Genomic DNA, 25,021 nt, shown 5'->3' on the forward strand with positions numbered 1-25,021 from the left:
TGCCCTGCAAAATGCCCTTTTAAGGGACATTGGCAGTTTAGTGTAGGCTAGGTTTTTTTTTATTTTGGGGGGCTTTTTTATTTTGATAGGGCTATTAGATTAGGAGTAATTCATTTTTATTTTTGATAATTTCATTTTTTATTTTTTGTAATTTAGTGTTTATTTTTTTTTTTGTAAGTTAGTAAATTGTATTTTATTAATTTAATTTATTTTATTTTTTGTAATGTTAGGTTTTAGTGTAAGACAGGTTAGGTTTTATTTTGTATTTATTTCAACTAGGTAGCTAGTAAATAGTTAACTAGTCTATCTTGTTAAAGGGACAGTCTACACCAGAATTTTTATTGTTTTAAAAGATAGATAATCCCTTTATTACCCTTTATTACCCATTCCCTAATTTTGCAAAACCAACACAGTTATATTAATACATTTTTTAACCTCTTTGATTACCTTGTATCTAAGCCTCTGCAAACTGCCCCCTTATTTCAGTTTTTTTGACAGACTTGCATTTGATTTTAGCCAATCAGTGCTGACTCCCAGGTAACTCCACGTGCATGAGCACAGTGTTATCTATATGACGCACATGAACTAACACCCTCTAGTGGTGAAAAAACTGTTAAATGCTTTCAGATAAGAGGCTTGGTTGTTTAAAATGACATGCCCTATCTGAATCATGAAAGTTTATTTTAGACTAGACTGTCCCTTTAAAATAAATACAAACTTACCTGTGAAATAAAAATAAAACCTAAGATAGCTACAATGTAACTATTAGTTATTTTGTAGCTAGCTTAGGTTTGTTTTTTTTACAGGTAAGTTGTATTTAGTTTTAAATAGGAATTATTTTGTTAATAAGTGTAAGGTTTATTTAGCTTTATTTTAATTATATTTAAGCTAGGGGGTGTTAGGGTTAGACTTAGGGTTACGTTAGGATTAGGTTTAGGGGTTAATAACTTTATTATAATGGCTGCGACATTGGTGGCGGCAGATTAGGGGGTTAATAAGTGTAGGTAGGTGGCGGCGATGTTAGGGGCAGAAGATTAGGGGTTAATAACTAATGTAGGTGGCGGCGATGTTAGGGGAAACAGATTAGGAGTTAATAATGTAATGTAGGTCGCGGCGATGTTAGGGGCAGCAGATTAGGGGTGTTTAGACGTGGGGTTTATGTTAGGGTGTTAGGTTTTAACGTTACTTTTTCTTTTCCCCATAGACATCAATGGGGCTGCATTACGGAGCTTTTCAATCCGCGATTGCAGGTGTTAGGCTTTTTTTTGCCGCCTCTCTCCATTGATGTCTATGGGAAAAATGTGCACGAGCATGTCAAAGCAGCGCTTGATTTCGTTGTGGTATGGAGATCAACGCAACCATATCGCTCGCACAAGCCTGTTTTTGTAAGCCTGTAATAGCAGCGCTATAGGGAGGTGAAATAACGCCGAAAATGTTGCAGTCGTTAATTTCCCTATAGCGCTCAAAACTCGTAATCTGGCTATATGTTAATTATTAATACAGTGAAATATATTAATTGTTTTATAATTCTATAATGTATACTGCAATCTATATTTTAATTTGAAAAAGAACAGTTGCAGTGGTGGCTGTTGTAGTTTTAAGTTGGTGGGTCAAAATATTCTTCCATTTCCATAACCTTAATAAGTTGCTGTTTTTCATTTTTTTAATACAGGAAGTAGACAATTACTCAAAAAATGTATGTCCGTTTGTATTTAGAATTTAGCTAAAAGATAGCTGACATCATGTTAAAGATCCCATTAATGATATTTAATCAGAAATAAATCATTAAATGGAATAAAAGAAGTTAACTAGGGAGAGGCACGCTGAGCACTGACAATTTTTTTCTATTTTTACTTTTATTTACGAAGATTGCTCCATTTTGAGCAAACTATCTGTGGTACATACTTGCAAAATATTAATAATAACAATAACAATCTGTGGTGGAACCACTTCCACTGTCAAATATAATGGCATCACACAATTGTTTTAACAACATTACAAAGCAAACAAACAAAAACTAAAAAACACAAAGAGGTCTATTTATCATATGTCTGTTGGACCTGATCCGACAGTGCGGATTAGGTCCGACAGCAATTTAGACCGCTGCTTCATAAATGCCGTTTCTGGCGAGCCTACAGGCTCGCCAGAAACACGGGTCGTCAAGCTCCATACCGAGCTTGATAGATAGGCCCCGTAATATAAAACAGTCCACTCTAATATATGCACAAAAGAAAACCAAGCACATTGCCAAATTAACAAATAAAAAGTAAAAAAATAAAACAAAAAAACCCCCCAAAACCCTGATACCTTCTATAAAAGTCAACTCAAATATATATGCATAAAAGAAAACTAGACAGCTCCATCAGACATGACAATAATATTTTTCTTAATCCTACATGCTAAATCACGGTGACATTTTTTGACTACTCAATAAGAATGCTTCCTTATGAAAGAAAAAGGACCTGGGCATGCGCAATCGGAACTTTTAATAATGACAAAAAGCCAGGGAAACATGTAACAAAAAAAGTAGAAAGTAGTCGCACTCAAATAAATAAATATTATCCTTTTATTGAAAGGGATCCAAAACAGAGTCAGCAGCAAAGTTTCAGGAGTGACCCCTTAATCATGCAAAATAAATTGGGACTTGGCAGTGGTCCCTGGTAGCCTACATCTAAAAATACTCTGTATGTTGGACTTAAAGGGACAGTCAACACCAGAATTTTTGTTGTTTAAAAAGATAGATAATCCCTTTATTACCCATTCCCCAGTTTTGCATAACCAACACAGTTATATTAATACACTTTTTACTGCTGTGACTATCTTGTATCTAAGCATCTTCTGACCGCCCCTAATCACATGACTTTTAGTTATTATCTATTGATTGACTTGCATTTTAGCCAATTAGTGCAGTGTCTGTCACAATCCACGGGCATGCTCACAATGTTATCTATAGGGTTTACCTGAACTAGCTCTCCCCTGCTGTGAAAAGCAAATACAAAGCATGTGATTAGAGGCGGTCTTCAAGGGCTTAGAAATTATCATATGAGCCTTCCTAGGTCTAGCTTTCAACTAAGAATACCAAGAGAACAAAGCAAAATTGTTGATAAAAGTAAATTGGAAAGTTGTTTAAAATTACATGCCCTATTTGAAAAATAAAAGTTTTTTTTGGACTTGACTGTCCCTTTAAATGTGTTGTAAAAAGCAATGAAAGCACAGGCAGACCAAAATGTTCAAAAGCCTTAAACCCTTGGGAGGTTTGTTGTGAAAACATAAATGTCATTACATTATATTAAAGAAATAGTCTAGTCAAAATGAAACCTTCATGATTCAGATAGAGCAGACAATTTTAGGCAACTTTATAATTACGCCTTTTATCAATTTTTCTTTGTTCTCTTGGTATCTTTATTTGAAAAATCTGGAATGTAAGCATAGGAGTCGGCCCATTTTTGGTATAGCACCTGAGTAGCACTTTCTGATTGGTGTCTAGATGTAGCCAACAATCAGCAAGCACTACCCAGGTGCAGAAACAAAAATGGGCTGGCTCAAAATGCATGCTCTATCTGAATCGTGAAAGTTTAATCTTGACTAGACTATTCCTTTAATCAAAAAGTCAGAAAAATATTTTTAAATGGTCTGAGTTTAGTCATTTTAAATCACCCAACATATAAGGGTGATAAGCTCCTTCTTCCAGTCACACACACACCAGTAATTAACATGTTATGTCACTAAATAGTAGCAGTGATTAACCCTTTGTTCCAGATAGATAAAGGTTTAGTTATTAACCCATTCTCTTAGCTACACACAGTCAAATAGATAAATATATAGCCAGAGTTAAACTTTTCAACCAAATGTTCAATAACCTGTTTTTTGTTTTTATACATAAAACCTTAAAACCTTGGGAGTTTTTTTTTTGACAACATTAAAGTCTGAAAATATTTGTAAAAGTTATTTTTGCCAGACACACAAATTGTAGTAATTAATAGCCCTTTGTCCAGACACATATATATTTAAATATTAACCCATTCTCATACACGTTGATTACTGATGTACCTCTTAAAGGAAATTAAACCCAAACATTTTATTTCATGAATCAGATAGAGCATATATATGTAAACAACTTTCAAATTTACTTTTATTATCAATTTTGCTTAGTTTTCTTGGAATCCTTTCTTGAAGAAGCAGCAATGCACTACTTGGAACTAGCTTAACAGAGTGGTTAGCCAATCACAAGAGGCATATATGTGCAGCTACCAATCAGTAGCTAGATCCCAGCTCCTGCACCTATCTAAATATGCTTTTAAACCAAGGATAACCAGAGAACAAAGCAAATTGTGTGTTCTGTCTGAATCATAAAAGACAAATGCTGGGTTTCATATCTCTTTAAGTAACAAGTAAATAATAAAAATTATACTGAAAGCTTGCACTTAATGAACATAAGACAAGTTAGATACTGGAATGAACAACTTATTTTTCTAAAAAATATATATATTTTGAACACATTAAAAATACTATTAAATTAAACTAGCTTTTTAATTAATGCCTACTAGAAAATCATTCCCCTAAATAACCTTATATTAAGTTAAAAGTATGATTTTTTTTTTCTTCTAATTGTCACTTAAAAGACAAAGGAATAGTTATTTTTTTCCTCTACAATGTTGTTGAAGTCTTTGTATAGCTCAACAACCTATTATTCACTTGTAAAACTATCTCTCAATTACTGTATGTCACCTTTCCAGTGGTTATGGGAAGAATGTTCACACCAGCTCCTGCCATTACATTACTTACAGGCTATAAAATGCAAAGCGTGAAAGTTACAAATCAATGCTTCATTTCCACTACATGACAGTAGTCAGCTAAAGCTCATACAGATATAAGTGACCCATCATACTTAATTTAGATAACTGCCTTGGCTGCTTAATTACACATCTCCATTTTGTCATTTTATATCAAGTAATTATGGTCTGCAGGGAAAGGGATATGCTACTAACCTTTATGAGAAAGCAGTTTGTCAAATGATTCACCCCATTTCATTGCTTCTTCTGGGGACACTCTGTGCAGAAACAAAAAAAAATGTTCTTTGATGAAGATCCTGGTTAGTGAATTTATTAAACTCTCTAAACATATGGTACCTGTTTACACACACAATTATATTTTGCAACATGTTTGTTTAGATTATTTGAAGACACAATTATTTTATATATTATTTATTTTATATATTATTTATTTTATATATTATTTGTTTTATATTTTATTTATGTTATATATTACTTTTAGGTTAAAGGGACAGTCAACACCAAAATTGTTGTTGTTTAAAAAGATAATCACTTTATTATCCATTCCCAAATTTGCATAACCAAAACTGTTATAGTAATACATGTTTAACCTCTGTAATTACCTTGTATCTAAGCCTCTGCAAACTGCCCCCTTATTTCAGTTCTTTTGACAGACTTGCATTTTAGCCAATCAGTGCTGACTCCTAGGTAACTTCACATGCGTGAGCTTAATGTTATCTATGTGACACACATGAACTAATGCCCTCTTGTGGTGAAAAACTGTCAAAATGCATTCAGATTAGAGGCGGCCTTAAAGGTCTAAGAAATAGAGCATATGAGCCTACCTAGGTTTAGCTTTCAACTAAGAATACCAAGAGAACAAAGCAAAATTGGTGACAAAAGTAAATTGGAAAGTTGTTTAAAATTACATGTCCTATTTGAATCATGAAAGTTTATTTTGGACTTGACTGTCCCTTTAATTGTACTATATATTTTGTTTATTTATTTTACCATTGCAAGATATATTATTATTACTGGCCAATAAATAATTCAACAATGTATAGGACAGGTCTTAACTCAGAAGCTTGGAATGACTAATGTCCTGATGCTCAAAAAAAGCCCCCATGCAGGAGAGTTTTTGATCATTGTATCTGCTCATCCAAAACCTGCATAGTGCGATAAAACACTCTCAAGCAAAAATTTGACTTTGTAATATATGTTGTGTAATGACTATGAAAAATCGTTTGCAACATTAAGGGCTAGTTTATAAGTGGCGAGCTATTTAACGCTCCTGCTCGAGCATTAACTGCACTAGAAATAAGCTTTTTGGCATGGGTTGGGTTGCAGTTGTACTATTAGTTGAAAGTAAACAGTTTTTGTTGGCGTGCTAACCCGACACGCGTAAAAATCCTAACTTAGAATATCAAGCACACAATAATGTATTCCCCTATAGGAGTCAATGGAGGCCAAAAAGTGGGGAAAAAACTAACATCCTACTCGCGTGCAAACTTGCATATTCTCAAGTGCGCTAACCTGACATGAAAATATGAATATTTCACATTCCAACAAAATGTTCTTTTTATTCATAAGTACATATTTCTATATATGTACACACAGACATATATTATTTATATACAGTATATATATATATATATATATATTATTTTATATATATATATATATATATATATATACTGTGTATATATATATATATATATATATATATACTGTGTATATATATATATATACTGTATATATATATAAATATATATACACATTATTAACAGGTATTTGTAGAGTGCCAACAGATTCCGCCGTGCTATAAATATAGTTGGTATACAGGATAACATTTATAGGGATCAAATGGGTAGAGGGCCCTGCCGAGAGTGGCACTGTTGTAGTCGGCTCTTATGAAGGCTATCTACAAACAGCTGGGCTCATATGCTTGCATTCTAAGGGGTTCAAGGGGAAAGCAATTGAGTTAGGAAAGGTTAGTGTTGGTTGTATGCATCCCTGAATATTAGATGCTTTAGGGAGCGCTTGAAGCTGTTAAAACTAGGGGAGAGTCTTGTGGAGTGAGGCAGGGAGTTCCACAAGAAGGGGGCCAGTCTGGAGAAGCCCTGTAAATGGGAATGTGAGGATTTAACAAGAGAGGAGGAGAGTAGTAGATCGTGAGCAGAGTGAAGGGGATGGGAGGGAGAGTGTCTGGAGACAAGGTTAATCCTGGAGTTAAAAGGAAGCCGGTGAAGGGATTGGCAAAGAGGTGCAGCAGATGAAGAGTGACGTGTAAGGAAGATGAGCCTGGCAGAGGCATTCATTATGGATTGTAAAAGTAGACCAGAGATGACAAAGTTGCAGTAGTCGAGACGGGAAAGGAGAGAGTGGATTAAAATCTTAGTTGTGTCTTGTGTAAGGAAATGTCAAATATTAGAGATGTTTTTAAGGTGTAAGTGGCAGGCTTTAGCCAAGGACTGAATGTGAGGAGTAAAGGAAAGGTCTGAGTCAAGTATGACCCCAAGACATCAGGCATGAAGGGCAGGGGTAATGATGGAATTATCAACAGTTATAGAAAATTGGGGGGTGGAGATTTTGAAAGAAGGGCAAAAAATAAGGAGTTCAGTTTTGGAAAGATTTAGCTTAAGGTAGTGAGAGGACATCCAAGATGAGATATGAGAAAGACAGTTAGTGACACGGGTTAGTAAGGAAGGAGGTATGTCTAGTGCAGAGAGGTAGATTTGGGTGTCATCAGCATACAAATTATATTTAAACCCATGGGACTTTATTAAGGAACCTAATGATGACGTATAGATTGAAAAGAGAAGGGGACCGAGGACAGAGCCTTGAGGTAGCCCAACAAAAAGTGGTAACGGGGCAGAGGATGCTCCGGAGATGGCTACACTTAAGGTACATTTAAATAGATAGGAAGAGAACCACAAGAGAGCTGTGTCGCATATGCCGAAGGATTGGAGGGTTTGGAGCAAAAGAGGGTGGTCAACAGTGTCTAAGGCTGCATACAGATCAAGGAGGATAAGCAGAGAGAAGTGGCCTTTGGATTTTGCTGTAAGTAGGTCATTGGTAACCTTGACAATTGCTCTGTGGAGTGATGGAGACGAAATCCAGATTGCAGTGGGTCAAGAAGAGAGTTTAGTGTAAGGAAATGGGATAGACATGCATATACTAACTTTTCAAGGAGTTTTGAGGCAAGAGGGAGTAGGGAAATAGGACGGTAGTTGGATGGTGAGGTTGGATCGAGGTAAAGTTTTTTTAGGATAGGCTTGACCAGTGCATGTTTTAGAGATGAGGGAAATATACCAGTGCTGAGGGAGCGGTTGTAAATGTGTGTGAGTATGGGGATGAGGGTAGAAGAGAGGGCGGGGAGTAGCTGTGAGGGGATAGGGTCGAGGGGACAGTTAGTGAGGTGGGAGGACAGTATATGGGCAGACACGTCTTCCACTGTAACAGGGGCAAAAGAGCTAAATTTAAGGGTAGTTGGGTTTTGCATGATTGTGAACTTTTGAGGAGGTCGGAGATTGGTAATAAGTTGAGAGATAATTTCATTTCTGATGGAGTCAATTTTGTTATTGAAGTGGCTGGCAAAATCTTGAGTTGAGAGAGAAGTTGTATTAGTTGTATTGTAAATACATACATATATATATATATATATATATATATATATATATATATATATATATACATATATATATACATATATATATACATATATATATACATATATATATATATATATATATATATATATATATATATATATATATATATATATATATATATATACACACAAACATACATACACATATATTGTGCCCTCCAGTGATATTGACACCCTTGGTAAATATGAGCAAAGAAGGCTGTGAAAATTTGGCTTTTATTGTTTAAAGGGACAATGAACCCAAATTTTTTCTTTTGTGATTCAGATAGAGCATGACATTTTAACCAACTTTCTAATTTACTCCTATTATCAAATTTTCTTCATTCTCTTGGTATCTTTATTTGAAATGCAAGAATGTAAGTTTAGATGCCGGCTCATTTTTGGTGAACAACCTGGGTTGTTCTTGCTGATTGGTAGATAAATTGATCCACCAATAAAAAAGTGCTGTTCAGAGTGTCTGAACCAAAAAAATCTTAGATGCCTTCTTTTTCAAATAAAGATAGCAAGAGAACGAAGAAAAATTGATAATAGGAGTAAATTAGAAAGTTGCTTAAAATTGCATGCTCTATCTTCATCACAAAAGTAATTTCCCTTTAAGCTTTTGTTCTTTTTTTCAAACAAAATTACACAAAAATACTCTGATTTCATGGATAACAAACAATTGCAAACACAACACAGGTTTATCCCCCCCCCAAAAAAAATATTGGCACCCTTTTAGTCAATACTTTGTGCTACCTCCCTTTGTCAAGATACCAGCTCTGAGTCTTCTCCTATAAAGCCTGATGAGGTTGGAGAATACATGGCAAGGGATCTGAGACCATTCTTCCATACAGAGGTCGACTCTGGTTGACTCTCCTCTTCAGGTTCACCCCACAGGTTTTCTATGGGGTTCAAGTCAGGGGACTGGGATGGCTATAGCAGGACCTTGATTTTGTGGTCAGTAAACCATTTTTGTGTTGATTTTAATGTATGTTTAAGATCATTGTCCTGCAGCAAGATCCAATCATAGCTCATTTTAAGCTTTTTAGCAGAGGCAGTCAGGTGTTAATTTAATATCTGTTGATATTTGATAAAGTCTATGATCCCATTTATATTAAAAATAACCCAGGTCTTCTGACAGAACAACAGCCCAAAAACTTTAAAGATCCACCAAGATGCTTGAGTTTTTTGGAGGTTTTTTCGATGAGAGTAGAAGCTTTTTTCTTGAAACTCTTTTTTTTTTTGCCTTTTTTTCTAACACCTGAGACCTCATATCTTTGAGCCTTTATAACTTTTTTGTGCAATATTTATTTTATTCTTCCATACAGAGGTTGACACTGGTGGACTCTCCTCTTCAGGTTCACCCCACAGGTTTTCTATGGGGTTCAAGTCAGGGTACTGGGATGGCTATGGCAGGACCTTGATTTTGTGGTCTGTAAACCATTTTTGTGTTGATTTTAATGTATGTTTAAGATCATTGTCCTGCTGCAAGATCCAACCTTAGCCCATTTTAAGCTTTCTAGCAAAGGCAGTCAGGTATTAATTTAATATCTGTTGATATTTGATAAAGTCTATGATCCCATGTATCTTAAAAAAATATCCAGGTCTTCTGGCAGAACAACAGCCCAAAAACATTCAAGATCCACCAAGATGCTTGAGTTTTTTTGTTTTTTTTTTGGATGAGAGTAGAAGCTTTATTCTTGAAACCCTTCCATAAAAATTGGGGTGATGTAGGTGATGCTGGATTGTAGTTTATAATACTTTCTGAGCACAACACGCAAGTAATTTCTGCAGTTCTCCAGCTGTGATCCTTAGAGATATTTTGGCCACTTAAACCATTTTCTTCACAGTGCGTTGAGACAATAAAGACACACATCCTCTTCCAGGTTGATTCATTACATTGCCAGTTGACTGGAACTTTTTAATTATTGCACTGATGTTGGAGATGGGCATTTTCAATGATTTTGCTATTTTTTTGGCCACTTCCCATTTTGTGAAGCTCAACAATCTCTTGTCGCACATCACAGCTATATTCATTGGTCTTGCCCATTTTAAGAATGAGAAAGGGACTTTGGCCAATGTGTTACCTCATATTTATACCCCTGTGAAACAGGAAGTCATGGTTGAACAATATCCTGTTCCTAGTCAACCAGGTGTACTAAAAACATTTAAAATATCAATGGGAATATACTTCAAATATATTTTTCTCATATGAATTCATAGGGGTGCCAATAATTGTGCCACACATTTTTAACAAAGATTTATTTTTTGATGAAGCTGTGTTGCATTTGCAAATGTTGGAACCCATGAGAGCAGAGTATTTTTGTGTATTTTTTTTAACAAAAGATCAAACGTTTAAACAAAGACAAATTTTCACAGCCGCCTTTGCTCAAGTGTGCCAATAATAGTGGAGGGCACTGAATATATCCATCTTTAGACATATCCGAAAGTTAAAGCCCTTTGTCTGCCTTTTTTTCTAACACCTGAAACCTCATATCTTTGAGCCTTTATAACTTTTTTGTGCAATATTGATTTTAATAATTTTTATTAGATTATGTTATTATGAGTGTAACTGTACTTTGTAACATATTTTTGATGTGTTTTGTGAAACAGATAACCTGAACTCTAAGGTCGTGCTAACCCGACAGGCGTTAACTTCTATTGCGCTCAAGCAATCACTTTTCCTTTTAACTTGTAAAACGAGTGGAAAGCCCAAAGCGTAACTGTTATCGCACCACTCGTAATATGGCCCTAAATGTAATTTACAGAATAAAATGAGAATTAGATAGGGCTGTCTCTCTGAAGAGGTTTCTTAATGCTTCATAAATATAGGTTACTGTTTCTTTTGTAACTTGATTTCTGTATCATATTATTATACTACACATATTCACACAAAAAAGGGCATTCCATAAAATTCTAAAATTTTACTAAAATGACCATTCTTATAATGCGTTATATCATTTAACAAACAACTTCCAGTTATTTAAAAAGAAAAGATCAGATAAAGAAGAAGCCAAGGTTAAAATATAGTATTTCTGAAAAATGTAAAATAACAGTCACTCATATCACAAAATGTAGTTTTAATAATATGCTTCCAAATAGAAAAAAATATTACAGTTCTCCCAAAATATACAGCTACATCTGTAGTACAAACAGCCTTAGTAATTTAAATAGATTCAGAAAAAACATTCAGGAAAATAAAGGAATAATCTAGTCAAAATTAAACTTTTATGATTCAGATAGAGCAGGTAATTTTAAGAAACTTTCTAATTTACTCAATTATCAAATTTTCTTAGTTTTCTTGGTATCTTTATTTGAAAAAGCAAAAAGGTAAGCTTAGGTGCTGGCCCATTTTTGGTTCAGGACCTGGGTAGCACTCGCTGATTGGTGGTTACCCAGGTGCGAAACCAAAAATGGGCCTGGCATCTAAGCTTACATTTCTGCTTTTTTTAAAATAAAGATACCTAGAGAATGAGGACAAATTGATAATAGGAGTAAATTAGAAAGTTGCTTAAAATTGCATGCTCTATCTGAATCATGAAAGTTTAATTCTGACTAGACTATTCCTTTAATATGTCAAAAAAAAAAAGTCACTGCAACATAATAAATGGAAAATTCCAAAACTTAAAGAGGCTTATACCCAGCCCTAATAAGAGCCACATGATGCAACTTAAAGGGACAGTAAACATCTTGAGATTGTTTATATAAAATGTTTAGTTATGCATAATGAAACAACATTATATATTTGTATGTATTCCAGCTCTTAAAATTGAGTAATGTCTAAATTAAAAGGCACCATGCTGACTTCTTAAAGCTAACTCTGCTACATATATGTTCCTAATTGGCTTTATCAGATAATAACTGCAAAACAATGCAATGTTTTACTAATTTTATAACACAGGCTAGTCTTGCAGTCTGTAGATTAAAGTCCAGTTTGGCTCCTGGTGGGTGGAGTTTGGCTATTGAAAATAATTGCAGTAAAAAGGCTGTTAAAGGACCAGTGAACACAGTAGATTTGCATAATCAACAAATGAAAGATAACAAGACAATGCAATACCACTTATTCTGAACTTCAAATGAGTAGTAGATTTTTTTTCTGACAATTTTAAAAGTTATGTCTTTTTCCACTCCCCCTGTACCATGTGACAGCCATCGCCCATTCACAAATGCACACACACTTATTCTTGCACATGCTCAGTAGGAGCTGGTGACTCAAAAAGTTTAAATATAAAATTATTGTGCACATTTAGTTTATGGAAGTAAATTGGAAAGTTGTTTAAAATGGCTGCTCTATCTGAATAATGAAAGTTTAATTTTGATTGAGTGTCCCTTTAATTTGTTTCAAAAATATTATGACTTGAATGATATGTTATTTTATAGCAACACAACAGAAATGTATTTTATATATACAAGACATAAGGTATATACTGTTCCTTTAAGCTTAATTATATTAAGTAGAAAAGCATCTATCTCATAACCTTTCCACGGTGAACAATATTTGCCACCAAAACCTTACAGAAGAAACAAAAACTCCCCTGATAAATCATATGCAAAAAAGTAAACAATAATAAAAATCAGACTAGGGAGAAACAATTGAGAGACAAAATATTTTATAATTATTTGTAATCATTGTTTTATTTTTATTTTTTTCACATTGTTATCTGTTATAGTTGGATGAACAAGACCTTTACAATAAGGCACCCTTAAAGGGACATGAAACCCAAATATTTTCTTTCATGATTCAGATAGAGAATACAATTTTAAACAGCTTTCCAATTTACTTCTATTATTTCATTTGCCTCCTTCTCTTGTTATCATTTGCTGAAAGGTTTATCTAGGCAAGTTCATGAGACGCAGAGAACTTAGGTTCTAGCTGTTGATTGGTGGCTGCATATATATATTGAATGTGGTTGGCTCACCCATGTGTTCAGTTAAAAACTAGTAGTGCATTGCTGCTCCTTTAACAAATGATACCAAGAGATTGAAACAGATTAGATAATAGAAGTAAATTAGAAAGTTGTTTAAAATTGTATTCTCTATCTGAATCATGAAAGAATTTTTTTGGGTTTCATCATGACCCTTTAAAAGCGTCTATGAATCTAGGCCATTGGGATCCCACACATCTCCTTACATCTGACTTGATGCATTTCATGGATACCTTTTCAGACCTCCAACTATCTAGATTTTAGAAGGACAGTCCCAAATGCTGAGCTCTGTCACTCCTAATTTACAATATTTCAATTAGGTCCACCCATAGATCGCCTGGACACTCCAAACTATCCAATCATGCCCATGAACACTCCCACTATCCACACAGGACTGTGCCCCTCACAATGTGGCCCCTCCCACATAATAGAAACAGGCCTCCCAAAACCTCCTGAGTCCCAGCCACCATTGTTGTGAGGAACACCTTTTTAATGATTTAGCAATATTATCCAGGTAGAGTCCTCAATGATTTTCAAACTAGCCCCCATGACAACCTCAGGAGCATCTATGAATCTAGGCCGCTTTATTCTTATCATATTTCCAGATGCATGTCACTCTCCACCAATCAGTTGTACTTAACAGGAGGATTAGCAGAAACGGCTAAAGTATTATTATGAATTTATAATTAAAGGGATACTGAACCCAATATTTTTCTTTCATGATTCAGATATAGCATGTACTTTTAAGCAACTTTCTGATTTACTCCCATTATCAAATGTTCTTCATTCTCTTGGTATCTTTATTTGAAATGCAAGAATGTAAGTTTAGATGCCGGCCCATTTTTGGTGAACAACCTGGGTTGTCCTTGCTGATTGGTGGATTAATTTTTTATTTTTTTTATATTTTTTATTGAGGTATAGTTTTGGCAAATAAACATAGTATAACAACAGTATATAAGTACATTCCAAATAAGGGTTACATATTAAAATTACATATGCAATAAACAATGTCTGCTGTGTCCATGACATGGAACCGAAAATATCCGCAGTTGCTGTATGAAAAACATATTGAGACTAGATTCATGGGAATACCCATTATATAGTTAAGTATTGGTGAACAAGCATAGTATTACAGCCTTATACAGGTACATTCCAAGCTTGCATGGTTTATCATAAGAATGACATATTAGAACTGCACATGCAATAAACAGTATCAGTTATTCCCATGACATGGATCTAATAAAAGTTACAGTTGCTTCAACAGTATGCCAATATCAATGTTAAACCTTCTTGTCTACCTGAAAAGGCCACTCTTGGGCCCTACACCGTATGTAATAAATGGAGCTTACAGAAGGTTACCTTAACTAATAGAGACCACTTGTGGATCTCATTATCTAAGCCTCATATTTTAATTTTATATTGCTATATGTTTATAACGAAGGGGGAATAAGGAATTTTCCATCTGGGAACAGTGATTAACTTGGGGGATTTAACACATAGGAGCCCCTCATGGGTTTTACTGTACGTGCTATTTCTTTATACACATATACAGGCTAGGCTCGCTGGTATACCTAATAAATAGTTGGAGAGTTCAGTGTGATAGATAGAAATTTGTGTTAAATACGTACAATGCATTTTGTGAGCGTAGATGGACTAGCGATAAAATTGATAACCTTAACTACTAATTATACCATTGGGGTAGCTCATAACGTCTAAATGAGAATTGTTAGGGGACCAGCCATCTCAATAGTAAAGTTAGGTGCAAACTACTGTCCTATAATTAGATGGCTTTAGGATCACGCCATCCCGGCCGCAGACAGCGAGACCCCAAGACATCATTACAACAAGGAATAAATGATTTGCACTACTAGAATAGCTGGAAACATCAAAATAGGGTAATACTAAAGCGAAATTAATGCTTCTGAACAGGTAAAATTTTACATGGTTATCGTGTGAATAACATGCGGATAAGTGGGGGTTAAGTGCTCATCTCCTAAATTAAGCAAGTAGCTAGCATAAATGAAAATAACAAGAACCAGGGGATTACATAGGTATAGGAAACCTGCAATTTGTTACTTCAGCTCTTGTCATAATCTAATAGCTAGAAAAAACAATGTAAATTTGGGTAAGTGCATTCAATTATATGCATAACTGGTTATGAATACATATTGTTCTTTTCTTCCATTTTATCCTCTTTTTTGCCTTGTGCTGTTAAATAGTTATTAGCAAGAAAAAAAACAAAACCCAAAAAAACAAAACTAAAAAACTAGATCAAGCTAACTTTCCATGCATATGGTAAAAAGTCTAAATGGCTATGAACGTTCAAAAAGGCAGAGAATTTGCGAGGAGTTCACTGCTCATATCCCTAGTCCATATCAACCCAGTGTCCTAGCCCACACCGGTCCTTAGTATCGGAATATGAGCCTTGGGGTGTAAAGGGCCGTAATATAAGCATGAGCAAACCTGTCTATGTGTCTGGACCTCTCTCCTCACATCGAGCAATCCCACACTGAAGTTCTCCAGCCGGTTAGTTGCTATGCTGCACAACTCTGCAGCTAGATTGCGATCTGCGATAGACACCGGCCATGCTCCTGTCGATACCTGTTTAGGCATCTGAAAGACTCTCAGTGGGTTATTATGCCGAACCACTTGCTCCTTCTGGTCATATTGATTCATGCGTGGTGAACATGAGTCGGTAGCTTGGCAAGGTGAAGCAGTGATGTTTGTTGCGGCTAGTGTTTCAGGGCTCACGGTGTCAGCCAGCACCAACTCTCTCCCCCGGGGGAGTCCACCAGGTAGAGGTGTATCAGGCTGTTTCATCTCCGGTAGGTTACTTTCCTTGGTAGGCTCCTTACTTGACGTTACCGTACTCACAATAGCTGTGTTGTTCTGTTGAGCCATATCACCTTAATTTCTCCAAGCTGTATCTACCTCTCTCCCAAGCCGTGTAAAGTGATTATTTAAGAGTTGTGTAATCTGTTCAAGTAGGGCAGCTCCCCCAAGCTCCATCAGGAATAATTGGATTATGAATCCCCGTCAAATGTAGGTAGGAGTAGTATTTGTGTCGCAGTGACTAGTGAGGCAGCACTGCTCCTTAACGACAGGCCCACAGAGGGTACCTGCCGGGGGGTCTAAATGATGGCAACAGTCCTCAGTGTAACTTGGAAGCCCGGGTAGATTTATAAAAATCTGCAGCCACGAGGTTGGAAAGATGGCCGCCGCATATGCGAAATCAAAAAAGAGCCCCGTTCCAATTTCATCTGAGGGCAAATTTGGCTTTCGCTAACTGTTAGATAGGAGTCCAGGGTTTGCTCAAAGGATTTCTCAGGGTTCAATCCTGTGCTTATCAATATGTAAAGTAGTATATAGTATTATCAGGATCAGAGCAGCAAGGTTATGTGACCATTCTCGTGGGCTCCGGACTCCGCCCCCATTGGTGGATTAATTTAACCGACCAATAAACAAGTGCTGTCCAGCAATCTAAACCAAAAAATAGCTTAGATGCCTTCTTTTTTAAATAAGGATAGCAAGACAATGAAGAAAAATTGATAATAGGAGTAAATTAGAAAGTTGCTTAAAATTGTATGCTCTATCTGAATCACAAAAGTAAAAAATTGGGTTCAGTGTCCCTTTAAGTAGATTTTACTGAAGAATTTAAGGCAAAACACATATTTTTGACATGAGTAAATGCTGCACTTTAATATGCACAATAGAAAATATTTAAAAATAATGACTTTAATGTTATATATTTTATATTGTGTCCTTGTAATGATAATTAGGTCATAATTGTGCATCAGATAAAAAAATATAAAGTTAAAAAATGCAAACTTAAAGGGACAGTCTACTCCAGAATGTTTATTGTTTAAAAAGATAGATAATCCCTTTATTTCCCATTCCCCAGTTTTGCATAACCAACACACTTATATTAATATACTTTTTACCTCTGTGATTACCTTGTATCTAAGCCTCTGCAGACTGCCCCCTTATCTCAGTGCTTTTGACAGACATGCAGTTTAGCCAATCAGTGCAGACTCCTAAATAACTCCACGGGAGTGAGCACAATGTCATCTATATGCCCCACATGAACTAGTACTGTCTAACTGTGAAAAGTTTTCAAAATGCTCTGAGCTAAGAGGAGGTTTTCAACGTTTTTTTAAATCTGTTTGAGCCTACCTAGGTTTAGCTTTTCAAAAATACCAGCAAGGGAACAAAGCAAATGTAAAGATATAGCAAATTGGAAAGTTGTTTAAAGTTTCAGGCCCTATCTAAATTATGAAAGTTTAATTTTGACTAAACTCTCCCTTTAACATTTTTTTGTTTTTAATTAAAAAGGACAATATTTTTCTAATATACACAATTGTGTTTGGGTGATTGATCAAGCAGAGGACTCTGGTAGTGATGTTTACACTTCTTAATTAATCCAGAGGGAATGTACCATTATTAATGTATTACAAATGTAGGTATTTAGAAAGCTTTAATGATTGTTTTTTTGTAATCACATTTTCTATAAATTAACTTTTTTCTTAATAGAAAATGGGATATTTGTCTTTAATTATGAATTGCGAGTGAATAATTAAGCAATTATTAACAGTTTGTATTAGGATGCTGCCACTGACGGGTTTACTTAATTAAACATCCTAATTATTGAACTGATAGATATACGGGATCAGTCTGCTGAATTAAACATTTCCCAATAAAGTATAGTTATGGAGCTATATTAAAGGAACTATGATGTAAAGATTTTGTTTTATATAAAGGAGAGTATTTTGAAAGAACAGTATTTAACCTCTTTGTGGTGGTACAATAGTGTTCATATCGTAATGACGTTCCAATGTAAACACTATTAGTAAAAACTAAATCATGTGATTGTCATTGCGATTGCGGGATTTCAAGGGCTGGGATCGGATCATGCGGGACTAAATACGCTGAAAGGCACGCCCCAAGGCCGATACTTGCCTTCGTCAAAGGAGGAAGCTACAGGATGCCATATATAGTAGAACATTCCATGCCCAACACTGTTAGGACGACATGCAACATCCTAACGGTGTGAAGGAGTAAATATTTTTTTGGGAAAAAAAGGGAAAACACTGAATGAACTCATATTTTCTTGTCAGTTCTGCAGAGGTGTGTCCATCTCCACCAACACATCTGCAAGAGTTGTCATTATTTTCCTCTGAGCACTAGTAAGAATTATACAAAAAGTTTAGTTTAAATACATATTTTAACAGCCTTTATGTAACTTTGTTGGATATTTTTATCATGTATAAATATTGATAAATCATATAGAAGGTACACTTTTTTTCACAATATTAGAAATATTTTTATTTGTTGTGCTTGCTTATTTAAAGGGACAATAAACTTAATGCAGCCAATACTAATGATAATGATTGCATTATAAGTATTATTTGTGAAACCTGCACGTCTGTCTAGCGATGTGTACTCGGCTCGGCTGAAATTACGTGTTGCATATGCTCTGCTGATCTGTCGTGCAGCACTGTGTAAGAAAGGCTGATGCTGCAATCCTAGATCTTATTCACACAAGACCACCAGCGCTAATGCAGGAAGAAAATATAGGTGGGATTAAGCATTCGAGTGGGTTACAAAATCGCTCTGTGAACACGGCTGATGTGTACTGTGACACTAATATAAGTTAAAAATGTAATGTAAAGAATATTTTTCCATGGTCAATATATATATATATATATATATATATATATATATATATATATATATATATATATATATATATATATATATATATATAGTTTACCTAATTGTAATAATAAAATAACATTGATCTCTGCGCTTAGAATTAATAAAGCTAACCGACTCTTTAATCTGCTATTTGTCATAATGTAAGCACGCTACCACATGAATTTTCAGTGTTTTTCTATACTTTGCAAGCATTTACTTGACTGATGGCTCCTGGACACAGAAGAGGGGAATATTGGGAAGGGACCTTCCACCCCAGGGAGCAAAATGGCCCTGTTAGGTTTATCCTCTAATGTTGGGTATTTATGGTGACTGCCCAGAAGAGGACACTTAAACATTGGCCATTGGTGATGTTACGTAGCCTCCCTATAGGGTGGGAGGAAAGTGCCAGTGGCTCTAATATTGCGACCACACTGTCCCAAAAATGTTTTATATTAATAACGTTTGTTACAGTGTAGCTGCAATATTAGAAACAAGACGCGTTCAGTACAATGTGAACTTATATAAAAAAAGAGAAGAAAACAATAATCAGAAACATTAAATAAACCAGGCCGTCATTATTGAATCCATTAGCTGGCATGTTTTCCTCTTGCATTAACAGTTAATATTTCACTTCTTTTAATGTGTTTGAAAACCGCAATGAAAATAAAAACCATAAGTGAAAAGCTTGAGAAATGCCCGTTTCTTATAGTTTTTCCTCTTATTTATCCAATCTGATTAGAAGAAGAAAACCAGGTTTTCAAGTTATACCATAATTGTCATTTAGGTGCTTCATTAATCCAAACTATGGGGCTTCAAATGAACTGGAGTCTCTTAGAAAACAAAGCCAAAAAACACCCTAAATAAATAGAGAGATTTGTATGACAGTCTCTAATTGGTTAACATGGGGTCTCTTGTCTTTTACAGTTCATATTCTTGAGGGAAAAAATATTTTTAGCCACCATCATTTAAAAGGGACATGAAACACACAATTTGACTTTCATGATTCAGACAGAGCATGTGATTTTAAACAACTTTAAAGTTTTCTTCTATTATCTCATTTGTTTAGATGTCTTGGTATCCCTTGTTGAAAAGGATACCTAGGTAGGCTCAGGATCTGCTGATTGGTGGCTGCACATATATGCCTCGTGTTATTGGCTCACCCAATGTGTAAAACTAACACCTTGAAGTGCATTGCTGCTTTTCCAATGAAGAATATCAAGAGAATGAAGGAAATTAGATAGAAGTAAATTGGAAAGTTTTTTACAATGTTATGCTCTATCAGAATCAAGAAAGAATATCTTTGGGTTTAATGTCCCTTTAAATACTTTTTTCATATACAACAGAAATAGACTGCAAATTTGGAAATATTAAAGCTTTTTTAACTTAATTTCGTATATCTTTATTATAGTAAATTAGTAAAAGGGATAGGACAGTGCAAAAAGAAAATGCAGTAATATATCAGAGTATTTTATTATTGCATTGTTGCTAGCATATAGTTATGTGTTAAACGCATAATTAAAGTAAGTTGTAGAGCAGCAATGTACTACTGGAAGCAAGCTAAACACATCTGTTGAGCCAATGACAAGAGACAAATGTGTTTAGCAACTAATCACCAGCTAGCTCCCAGAAGTGAACTTAAATAAACCTAACAACAAAATGTAGTTAGGTGTAGGAGCGCTTAAACTGGGTAGACAATCTAGTGTCTCACAATATAACAATATACAGTAACCAATAGTGATTGGCAAGTTTCATTTCTTTTTCCTCCTTTTTAATTCAGTCTTCACATCGGGGGGCTAAGCTTCAGGGATTCTATTCACTGGTGTGGGTAGAAACAATATCTGTATCTGAAATAGTAAACACAGAAGCATCCCACACAAAGGATCTAAGTTAGGGATGGGCGAATGTTTATAAAAATTCAAAATTTAAAACGAATTTTGATACATTCGTTCGTTCAAATCGAATTTCGAATTTTTATATAACATTCTATTTTCGAATTTTCATTTTCAAATTTTTCAATAAAATTCAAAAATATTCGTTCGAATAATAGAATGTTTAGCTATGTATTAATTCAATTTCGAAATGTAATATTCAAATTCGAATGTGACATTCGAATTTGAATGTGACATTCAAATTTGAAATAGTATTTCTAGTCTACAACTGTGTTTAATAAATGTAATATTCGAATTTGAATGTCACATTCGAATTTGAAATAGTATTTCTAGTCTAATACTGTGTTTTAAATGTTATATTCGATTCGAATGTGATATTTGATTTGAATGTGACATTCGAAATAGTGTTTCTAGGCTACAATTGTGTTTTATAAATGTAATATTCAAATGTAACATTCGAATTCGAAAGTGACAATCAAAAACAATAAATAACATTCGAAAATCGAATTTTTAAGAACATTCGTTCTTATCAACATTCTATTATGTAAATCGAATTTCTACAATAACATTCGTTCTAACATTCAAATTCGGATATAAACACATTCGCCCATCCCTAATCTAAGTGCAATATATCAGTATATACTGTATGTCAAATTTTAATTAAGCAGCTAAAACAAACTCATATTGGATACCTCTTTTAAAGTAGAGGCCCACTTATAAAGCCTAATGCAACTCAGAGCAAATTCAAGTTCAATCAGAAAACCGGTACAATGTGGATCCTTACTGTGTGGAGTCCCTTAAACAGCAGCTCTGTACAGGGCCGGACTGGGAATAAAAAGCCGCCCATTTTTCATTGAGCCAGTAGAATTTGCACTCCCCATTTTTTCTCAAAGGAGATTACTGGGATAATCCTACCCTCAATATTTTTTTAAGCATTAAAATATATTGGTTTGTATTAAACAAAACTGACAGATTGTTGTTACAGAGGCAGCCTACAGCCCAATTGCATCTAATAATCGCCCCTTTAGCTTTCCAGCTCCAGCTGCTGTAGCCCACCGGGAAATTTTCTGGTATCCTTGTAGGCCAATCCGGCTTTGGCTCTGTATCTCCCCTGCTTATTCCTACAGATATGCTTCCTGGATTCCAGAGGTTTCTGTGTTGAACTCTGTGATCCACTTTAACCGTCCCTCACTTGTCATTCAAAGTCATTGGTATATATAAATATTAAAATTGAAATCCACAAATAAAATGTATAAAGTAACTAGTAAAATAACATAACACTAGTGTTAGCAAACAAACACCGGACATACGCTGAAGCAGTTTGTTGGCGTACCCTGAAGTGTTTTGCAGGCGTGACCTGCTTCATTAGAGACTTGCCGATTGTCTATGACTCTCCTATATTTCTATACAACTTGTGGGACCAGACACGCCCAAAAGCTCCATTTTTACGCATGACCGTGTGATTGTTCTTCCTACACACAGTCATTTTCATGTGTATGCCATACCTACAGCATCTGTATGGCTACGGTATGTATCTCCCCACTCCTACAGGTGTTCTCTTTTAGATCACCGTTAAAGGGACACTGAGCCCAAATTTTTTCTTTCGTGATTCAGAAAGAGCATGCAATTTTAAGCAACTTTCTAATTTACTATCTAAGCTTTTTTTGGGGTTCAGAACTCTGGATAGCACTTTTTTATTGGTGGATGAATGTATTTCTTATTATTTCTTTCATGATTCAGATATAGGGGCCGATTTATGAAAGAGCGGACGGACATGTCCGCCACAAATCGATAAATGCAGACAGCATACGCTGTCTGCATTTATCATTGCACAAGCAGTTCTGGTGAACTGCTTGTGCAATGCTGGCCCCCGCAGACTCACTGCCAATCGGCCGCTAGCAGGGGGTGTCAATCAACCCAATCGTATGCGATCTGGCGGATTGCTGTCCGCCGCCTCAGAGGCGGGGGACGATTTAAGGAGCAGCGGTCTTTAGACCGCTGCTTCTTAAAGGGACACTGAACCCAAATTTTTTCTATCATGATTCAGATAGAGCATGCAATTTTAAGCAACTTTCTTATTTATTCCTATTATCAATTTTTCTTCGTTCTTTTGCTATCTTTATTTGAAAAAGAAGGCATCTAAGCTTTTTTTTGGGGTTCAGAACTCTGGATAGCACTTTTTATTGGTGGATGAATATATCCACCAATCAGCAAGGACCACTCAGGTTGTTCACCAAAAATGGGCCGGCATCTAAACTTACATTCTTGCATTTCAAATAAAGATACCAAGAGAATGAAGACAATTTGATAATAGGAGTAAATTAGAAAGTTGCTTAAAATTTCATGCTCTGGGGACCATTTATCAAGCTCCGAACGGAGGTTGTGGGCCCATGTTTCTGGCGAGTCTTCAGACTCGCCAGAAACAGCAGTTATCAAGCAGCAGTCTAAAGACCGCTGCTCCATAACCCTGTCCGCCTGCTCTGATGAGGTGGACAGGAATCGCCGGAATTCAACCCGATCGAGTACGATCAGGTTGATTAACACCCCCCCTGCTGGCAGCCGATTGGCCGCAAGTCTGCAGGGGGCGGCGTTGCACCAGCAGCTCTTGTGAGCTGCTGGTGCAATGCTGAATACGGAGAGCATATTGCTCTCCGCATTCAGCAAGGTCTTGCGGACCTGATCGGATCAGGTCCGCAAGACCTTTGATAAATAGGCCCCTCTATCTGAATCACGAAACAAAACATTTGGGTTGAGTGTCCCTTTAACTATTCAGGATGCACAAATATATGTTTATATAAAAACTCCAAGGGTGGCATCAGGGTTACTAATTGTCCACATTCCTGACACATTCTCAATTTTGATTGGTGTCCCTACTATAAAGAGGGAAATACTACCATATCATAATAAAACTTAACTAAAACTCTCAGTTAAAATCAATTCTTAAAATACTACAGCACTTGATACATGCAAAATAAAAAATACTGTTTCATCTTTGCACACTTGTGTAAATCTATCTATAAGTATACCTATTTTCCACTTCTTCTTAAAAGGGGTAACTCAATACAATTTGCAAAAACAATAATTGCTGGAATCAAAAAAGGGGAATAATACTACACAGAAAATAGAAATAGAAAGAGATGCAATGAACAATAGAGGGGACACGTCACTACAAAAAGGCAGACAAATCAATATCAATTTTGTGTTTGTTTTTTGTGTAATCCTTTATTGAAAAGTGGGAGCTATCAGAAATGGCAAAGTAAATTTAATAATATAAGAATCTTAAAATCACATGCCTGATGTTCTTTAGGGCAATGCTAATGTTATCTATCAGCTAGATTACGAGTTTTGCGTTATGAGTGAAAAAGCATTGTTATGCTTCATAACGCTGCTTTTTCCCCTAACGCCGCTATTACAAGTCTTGCAGGTATAGGTGTACCGCACACCTTTTTGGCCGTCATGCAACGTCAGTACCGCACTTTTAAAAAAGTCCTTTTTTAATGGGACTCCTATAGCGTTGGTATTACGAGTTTGCCTGGGAGGCCAAAAAGTGAGCGGTACGCCCTATACTGACAAGATTCATACCGCCATCTAAAGTCAGTAGTTATGAGTTTTACATTACAAAGCTGCACCATAAAACTCATAACTAAAGTGTTAAAAAGTACACTAACACCCATAAACTACCTATTAACCCCATAAACCGAGGCCCTCCTGCATCGCAAACACTAAAACGGACATCGCCGCCACAGTTTTTTTTATTAACCCCTATTCTGCCGGTCCCCGACATCGTCGCCACTATAATAAACCTATTAACCCCTAAACCGCTGCCCTCCCGCATCACAAACACTATTTAAAGATTATTAACCCCTAATCTGCCGTCCGCCCACACCGCCGCTATAATAAACCTATTAACCAATAAACCGCAAGCCCCCCACAACAAAATATACTAAAATAAATTATTAACCCTTAAAATTATGACCTCCCACATCACTAACTCATAAATATATTAATCCCTAACCCTAACGTAACCCTAAGTCTAACCCTAACGTAACCCTAACACCCCCTAACTTAAATATAATTAAAATAAATCTAAAT

The 25,021-nt window shown here is 35.5% G+C and overlaps 1 protein-coding gene across 1 annotated transcript in view; it reads right to left on the bottom strand.

The window, feature by feature from the left end:
* Positions 1-25,021, bottom strand: part of RGS18 (regulator of G protein signaling 18) — a 265,614-nt gene that overhangs the window by 171,691 nt on the left and 68,902 nt on the right. The window contains 1 exon segment of the mRNA XM_053693103.1: positions 4,989-5,050. Coding sequence (XP_053549078.1) covers positions 4,989-5,050 — 62 coding nt within the window.

This window comes from Bombina bombina, chromosome 10, assembly GCF_027579735.1.
Source record: "Bombina bombina isolate aBomBom1 chromosome 10, aBomBom1.pri, whole genome shotgun sequence".
NCBI classification, from domain to species: domain Eukaryota; kingdom Metazoa; phylum Chordata; class Amphibia; order Anura; family Bombinatoridae; genus Bombina; species Bombina bombina.